Raw genomic sequence first — 6948 nt, forward strand, 5'->3', positions numbered from 1 at the left:
TCCAACTCCACTTCAGCATTGGTTTCACCTGGACAGCAGATGCCATGGGTGTAAAGCAGTAGTAGTAGCGAACAGGAGTCTCCGTTTATCACCGGTTCGCGAGGCGGTCTCGCTCCACGGCGGCGACCAGATTTCGGAGATGCTTTACGCCGGCTTTTGGCAGCAGCCTTCTTGAGATTGCACTGTTCAATGTGGTGGATGGAAATACGAGTTGCCTGCTGTAGGGTACCCGTAACAAGGCACATCTCGATGAGAGCTGCGAGTGAGGCACTCTTCGGTTTACCGATAGATTTTATGACCGGACGAAGATGGGGTTTCTCCCGTAGTTTCTGAAAAGTCCAGATCACGAAGGTATTCACAAAGGTGCCTCCTTACTTGTCCGATCATCCTTCGTACGATCCCACGACCAACAACGCCCAAGGGAAGAACCAGGTTGCTGGCAACAGCGCGACGTATCCAAGGGTTTAAAAATTTTACATCGGGTGAAGATGCCGACTGACCTGCCACTTGGGATTGCCCTGCGGGCCGAGTCTCCGCCTGATACATAGAAACACTCAGAGTAAACCGGCACAGATCTCCCACCCAGAGCTTACACCGATCCTCAGAAGTTGCTCTGGATTGCTCATGGTCATTGAGACCGGATCGCCACTTCCAGGAATACCGGTTGGGATTGTACAGTCGAAACAAAGAGAGTCCATGTGACAGCAATTCACTAAAGGGAATTATCCCGCAGAGGGCCTTTCAATTCTGCGTCACAGCTCTGTGCATGCGTGCTCGTCTCAACGTGACGTGCGTGACTTCAGACGGGAAGGCTCGTAATAGAAATAGCGCTACGAGCTGGTCACCAGAGGGTTTAGTTTAAGTTATAGTTTAGGACTTCACAACCGCTATTATGACTGGAGGTAACCAGGCTGCTGCAGCCTCATGCTATGGTAGGCCGAAATCCGAGATAGACAGAAATCTCGGCGAGCGAAGTTGTTGCCGCTCACGTGAAATAAAAACCTCCAAGGGCGAACAGTTTAGAGCAGTCGTGTGTAACACGCGATACTTCATCGCAATTAACCCCGCTGCATTTCACACAGGAGACCAGTAGTTCATGATAACAATCGGGGAATGAGTCTCCACATAGCAGTGGCAAATTAGCACGCATGCGCGTCATGTTTAGGTTGGGGATCCTGTGGAGGCCCCTATGACAGGGATCCACTCGACGACTATGAAATAAATCGGGAATTGCGTCCTCAACTGTCTATCTCGGAATTCTCTCTTTCTCTGCTGCGATATATGATCGAGCTCGAAATTTCACGATACCAATCTCGGTTGGTCTCCGCCGTAAATCAGTGGTTCTACAGCTAGTCGTATCGGTCATGCTTATGGCGCAATCGAGGTAGCTCACCCGGTACGCGTACAGATACGCAGGCTCACGGTTCCACCAAGTTGAAGCCGTCACGATCACTGATCTGAGCAATCCTCTACCAGTGTTGAAGGAATGAACGCTCGCTCCCCTCAGCTGGGCTCAGGAGTGTCCTCACTAATTACGAGAGTTCACACTCGACTTCGGATGGGAGTGTATAGAAACCAATAAAAAATTCCCAAAAATTTCCTTGGAATTTTCATGTTGTCACCAACAATAAGGTTTACCATATCTGATCAAAATTGAATACGTCGTGCCCACGAATCTCTTCTTCGTTGTCGTCCGAAGGCGTAAGGCATAGACACACGGTGTCGCACAAAAAAGGACAACCCCGCTATTTTCGTTTTCTTAGGAAGTGGATCCGCCTATGCTGCTTCTCCAGCATCGTGCGCCCAGTGTGCCAGTCTGACTAATCGACAGTGTTGAGGTAGCATTTTCAGGCACACCCTAGCGTGATGACAAGAAAGTTTAACAATATGTTCGTGATTCTACAACGTCTTCACTAGTGACACTCTTCACCTCAATTCACCGCACAAGACTTGTCTCCTACCGATATGCAGAGATGATCGCTTCAGAGATCAGGAAGATTGTCACTTTGCCCTTTTATCATTCCACTTCAGCCGGTAGCTGAGCCTCCCCCGTCTACGTCGGAATAAATGCCCTACACTCGGTGTCTTATGTGGGTTAGCGATCAGCAGCTACGTTCAACCATGCTTCTCTATCCAGGATAGAGAAATGTGGTTGTGACGCTGTCGCAATGCAGGCTAGCAGTTGCCTATAATTCAGAGAAAACCCAACTACTTCAACGCAAGCGTTCTTCCATTCTCAACAGCGCTGAACAACAGATTCATAGACGTCGAGGCCTTCCAGAGGCACACGAATTTACACCGAACATGGACACTCACACATCTACAATTGTCCTGCTTTGAGCTTGGCACACATATCAGATAGAGTCTCTTCTGTAGAAGTAGCAGTGGCGACTCCTAAAGCCTTCCAAACCTTGGCACATGAGATATTATCTTCTTGTAGTTTGGCAGTATTCTCCCCACTCAGTGGAGTTTCAGGGACGCTGAACGGGAACAATTCATTGCCCTTCAAGACGTCAGCAAGACCTACACGTCAGGACCGCACTTGCTTCCCACCATAGAAACTTCATAATTGCTCTGTCCGCCGCGTTTGACACGTTTAACTATAAGATGGAATAGGCCAGCGCTGGCATCACAACTCTGCACAGTGTCACCAGGTGTACCGGGAACCTAACGAGCAGGTTGGAAGCGGGGGAATCTCTCATATTGGATCTTTGATGATGAGGGAGAAAGCCTCACCATGCGGCTCCACTTCTTGCTCACACTCGTCCTGGACGAGCTCGATGATGAACTTGAACTGGCGACTCCGGCTTCGGGGCCCGCATTTGATTCTTCACTTTGTACTTCCTTTTTCGACCCACAACCTTCAAAGCTGAGACAAACGAATGTGACCCAAGCACTGTTAGTATTGACTCACATTAAGAGACTGAGCGAAGCGATGCAAAGGAGCAATAGCAGAGATAGACTCGGTAGCCGAAACATGACAGGAAAATTCCCTATTGTCAACAGGGTTGAGCCAGGCTTGGACAAATGCAGAACGAAACAACTTGTTGTAATTCACAACATTCACACAGTAGACACAACAATGTTCGAGGACGCAACTTGTGTCCTGTGGATAAACTTGGTGTCTTTTTATCTACTCCTCAGCGGCAGGTGATGCTTCACCAAGCCAGGCAGGGTCCGTGCACAAGGTTTTCAGACGACTGGGATTTTCTGCTGTTACCCCGAACTTCTCCCATACCGCCTTGCAGTCAACATCTTCACCTTGTAAATCCTTAGCCAAATCGTCAACAATCTCCTTCTTCGCGCCGCTGAGCAGTGTCAAGTAGAGCATGGGAATGAACCGTTCGGAACAAACTGACTTACGTCTTGTCGCCGCACTTATCGCCCACCAGCTTCACCTTCCATTGGGTCTCACCAGACTTTAGAGTGCGTTGAACAGAAAGTTTATACGTATGATCGGTTGAGGAGGCGCGACAGATCTTGAACTTGCCACCGTCTTTCACTTCCTCTGGGGCCTGAGTCCAACGCTTCGTGGTGAAACCATGAAGACCGCTGACGAGTTCACCGCACTAGTTTTATCTGAGACTCACAGTTTGCTTGGATGCCTTCGCTGCACTTTCTGTTTCTGTAGAGGTCTCAGTGGAGCTTGCCTCAGCTCCACCGCGAGTCGAGGATTTACTCGATCCGCATCCTTGGATTCTGCCATAACAAGAATGAGTGCATCTCGGGCGATCAAGAGCTTACCCAATCGTTCCGATGAAAACGATTGAAGTGGCAAGGAGGAGGTGGAGAAGAGAGAAGAGGTCCATAAAGTGCCTCCAACGCAGATACAGATGGGAAAGCTGCAAGAGGTTTTCTGTATCAGATACCCACAGAAACAAACACACATCGGCTGTGTGGTCTAGTGGTATGATTCTCGCTTAGGGTGCGAGAGGTCCCGAGTTCAATTCTCGGCACAGCCCATCATTATTCAACTCGACATCCATTATGACATCAATTTCTACGCCCCAATAGGTGGCGAAGTATACGTAGTCACGGAAGCACCAAAAAGCAACATGTCAAATCATTAAGATACCAGCAAAGATACCGGTGCTGTAAAAGTGGTCGTAAGCCTCGCTAACTTCCGAACACGGTTTGACATAACTTCGCTACGGGAGGGACACTCTTTCTGGCGACGATCACACGAGAAGTGACTCCCAGAGCTTCCCAAGCAACGACACAGTTCTTCTCGCCTTGGAGTTTATCCAAATCGTCTCCTGTCAGGTCAGCTTCGAGATTTCTGAGGAATATCATTAGATCAGATCACCCAGGTCAAAACACAAGCCTACTCTCGATGGCCACATTTCCCAGAGAGCTTTGCCGTCCATTTCTCGGAGCCTTCTTTTCGGCGCTCTAGTTTGAGGTTGTACTCCTTGAGATTGAGGGTATCATTGTATTTCGCTGTGCAGACCTGTCTGTGTGTAGTCACACCAGGATGCTGAACGAGGAACATAATGAGGCGATTCAGTCAAGTAACCATGGATGATCGGTGCCCATAGAAGAGCTATGCTCACAGTGCTGCTTACATAGACAGACCACGTTTTCTGATGCCTGTAACTCTCATTGCTTGAATCGCTCCTACGAAAGGACCCAACCGTCTGTGTATTTCCTGACGATTCCGCTGTGCTCGCTTCGGATTTGCTCCCGCAGCCTTGCTGTCTGAGAGGTGACGCGTAAAGGTAAATCAATCCGGAAATCGCAATCGATCTCACGAAGGAATGCTCACATTGTTATGCCCAAGAGGGCTAGGAGAATGGCTAATTCGCGAAGGATCATACTGCTAGTCATAAAGAACAGAGGGGCCTGATAGCTCAAGAACAAGGAGAATACACCGCAGCAGACAAACGACAACACAATACATCGCTCAGTGTCAAAGGGTCAATTGACCTTCTAACATTCACATGACATGTGTCAGGGTGCCTCTACAGGCAGCCTCTTAACTGAAGTGAAGGGCAGCTCGGCGATGCTGTCTCATCAGCATATGCTCCTCTGTACTCGCGGGTTTCTCTTCAGTCGCCTCCTCCTCCTCCTTCTCACCAGTAGGGGCGGCGGTGGTGGTTTCTTGCACTTCAGTGGAGCTGCTAGCAGCACCAGAACCTTTCTGCTCTTGAGCATTGAGAACGTCGTCGCATACGGATATGACCGCATCCAAGCCCGACTGGCGAGTGATGTGGAACACGCCCCAGACGCCCTGGCAGTTCATCTCGCCTTGCAACTTGCTCGTGTGGTCAGTGCCCAACTTCTTCTCCAAATTGCTGAAACAGAACGATACCCAGACCTTGTGTCAGATTCCCACCCTGAGGCTTACCCGGAAGCCCCACAGAAACCGCGGAGAATCGCCTTCCACTGGCTTTCGCCACTGCCGAGTATTCTTTCAACTCGGAGCTTGAATGTTCCCTCCATATCGTTGGAGCCGTCAGTAGTAGTGCCGTTGACACTGCAAATCTGGTAGCGGCCTCCGCTTCCACGGAAGAGATTATCGACAGACTAACCGAAAGAAAACATAGCCCAAAATTCCTCAGGTGGAGTTTGTCAAACTTACGAAGTTATCATAGTCAGCGACTTCAGAGGCGAGACCAGATGCTGCAGATGCCGCGTCAGCTGCGGCTTGGGCGGCTTTCTTCTCCTTAGAGGCGCATCCCTGCAGTCTGAATAACGAATGAGTACATGATAAAAGAATAATGGTAATACTCGAGCGTACCCGATGATAGCAATGAGAGAGCCGATGGTGAAAGTGGTCTGGTAGGTGCAGAACTTCATTGGTAGAAGAATGAGAGGGGCTTGAGAAAACTACTTTCACGAACTGAAGCCTCCAACACCTCCACCCCCGAGAACTCAAAGGTCGGCCAGGGAGTGTCGGGACAGATTCAATAACAAGAGAGGGAATACAGGCTAGGCGGATTTTCGCTTCCTATGCCCGGCCTTGGTCCACTCCTCTTCTTGAGATATCGTCACATGTCTTTTGACACCCTTCAACACGAATGGGCCACTCTTGCCAGACTTTTTGAGATTTTCCACTTCTTCCGAGGAAGACGACTCACCAGCCGCGCCAGCATCAGTCGGCTTCTCATCAGCTGTAGAGTCAACTGGACGAGCTGCATCTGAACAGAACACATCATGCTCTTCCCCATCGAGACAAGTATAAACTCACTCAGTTCCTCCCCATCAGACTCCAAGTTAGAATCGCTTGTCCCCGACAGGTTAGCCCTCCCGGTGTTAGTCGCCTCGGAGCTCTCCGTTTCCCCTTCGGGAGTGCCATGGACAACCATATCATCAGGCATCGACTCTGGCGACGCGGCTTCATCTGCGGAAGCGCTACAACGCAAGCAAAAACGCAGACGCTGAGCCCCACCTGAGCTCTTCTCCTCTGTCGGCTGCACATCAGGAGAAGTGTCATTCTCCAGCTTGGTGTTGATAGCTTCAGGCGTCGTCTGGGAAGGGCTCGAGATTTCCGTAGTCGCCTCGCTCTCAGGCATTGCTGTAGTAGTAACAGGCTCGGCCGTAGTGGTGACAGGCTCGGGCGTAGTGGTGACAGGCTCGGGCGTAGTGGTGACAGGCTCGGCCGTAGTGGTGACAGGCTCGGCCGTAGTGGTGACAGGCTCGGCCGTAGTGGTGACAGGCTCGGGCGTAGTGGTGACAGGCTCGGGCGTAGTGGTCGTAGGCTGGCGCGTAGTGGTGGTAGGCTTGCGGGTAGTGGTGGTAGGCTTGCGGGTAGTAGTTACCGCTCTTCCAACTCGTCTCGGTTTTCTATCACAACCTTTCATTCTGAAGACAGACACTATATTGCACAACGATCAGGCCAGAGAGAGTCTGCTCACCCGCTCAGCAGGAGTACGACGAGTGAAAGTAGAGTGAAGCCAACGGGCTTGAACATTGCAGCGAATGTATAAGGGGCTTGAAAAGCTACAA

General features: G+C 50.4%; 2 protein-coding genes and 1 non-coding gene across 3 annotated transcripts; 1 reads left to right on the plus strand and 2 right to left on the minus strand.

The window, feature by feature from the left end:
* Positions 1-2320: 2320 nt before the first annotated feature.
* On the minus strand, positions 2321-5799 carry Pmar_PMAR002401 (hypothetical protein; the record flags this gene model as incomplete). Its single annotated transcript, XM_002765359.1, has 13 exons — positions 2321-2480; positions 2528-2667; positions 2763-2869; positions 3163-3308; positions 3364-3515; positions 3591-3699; positions 4145-4279; positions 4329-4477; positions 4622-4698; positions 5035-5294; positions 5348-5526; positions 5582-5687; positions 5741-5799. 13 exons carry the CDS (start codon positions 5797-5799, stop codon positions 2321-2323), a joined length of 1779 nt encoding a protein of 592 aa, XP_002765405.1.
* Pmar_PMAR002400 lies at positions 3891-3962 on the plus strand. The gene has a single exon. It is a non-coding gene; the product is annotated as a tRNA-Pro (tRNA).
* Positions 5800-5931: 132 nt separating the features above from the next.
* Positions 5932-6803, minus strand: Pmar_PMAR002402 (merozoite surface protein 2, putative; the record flags this gene model as incomplete). Its single annotated transcript, XM_002765360.1, has 3 exons — positions 5932-6140; positions 6191-6343; positions 6392-6803. 3 exons carry the CDS (start codon positions 6801-6803, stop codon positions 5932-5934), a joined length of 774 nt encoding a protein of 257 aa, XP_002765406.1.
* Positions 6804-6948: the final 145 nt, after the last annotated feature.

This window comes from Perkinsus marinus, assembly GCF_000006405.1.
Source record: "Perkinsus marinus ATCC 50983 genomic scaffold scf_1104296975548, whole genome shotgun sequence".
NCBI lineage: Eukaryota > Perkinsozoa > Perkinsida > Perkinsidae > Perkinsus > Perkinsus marinus.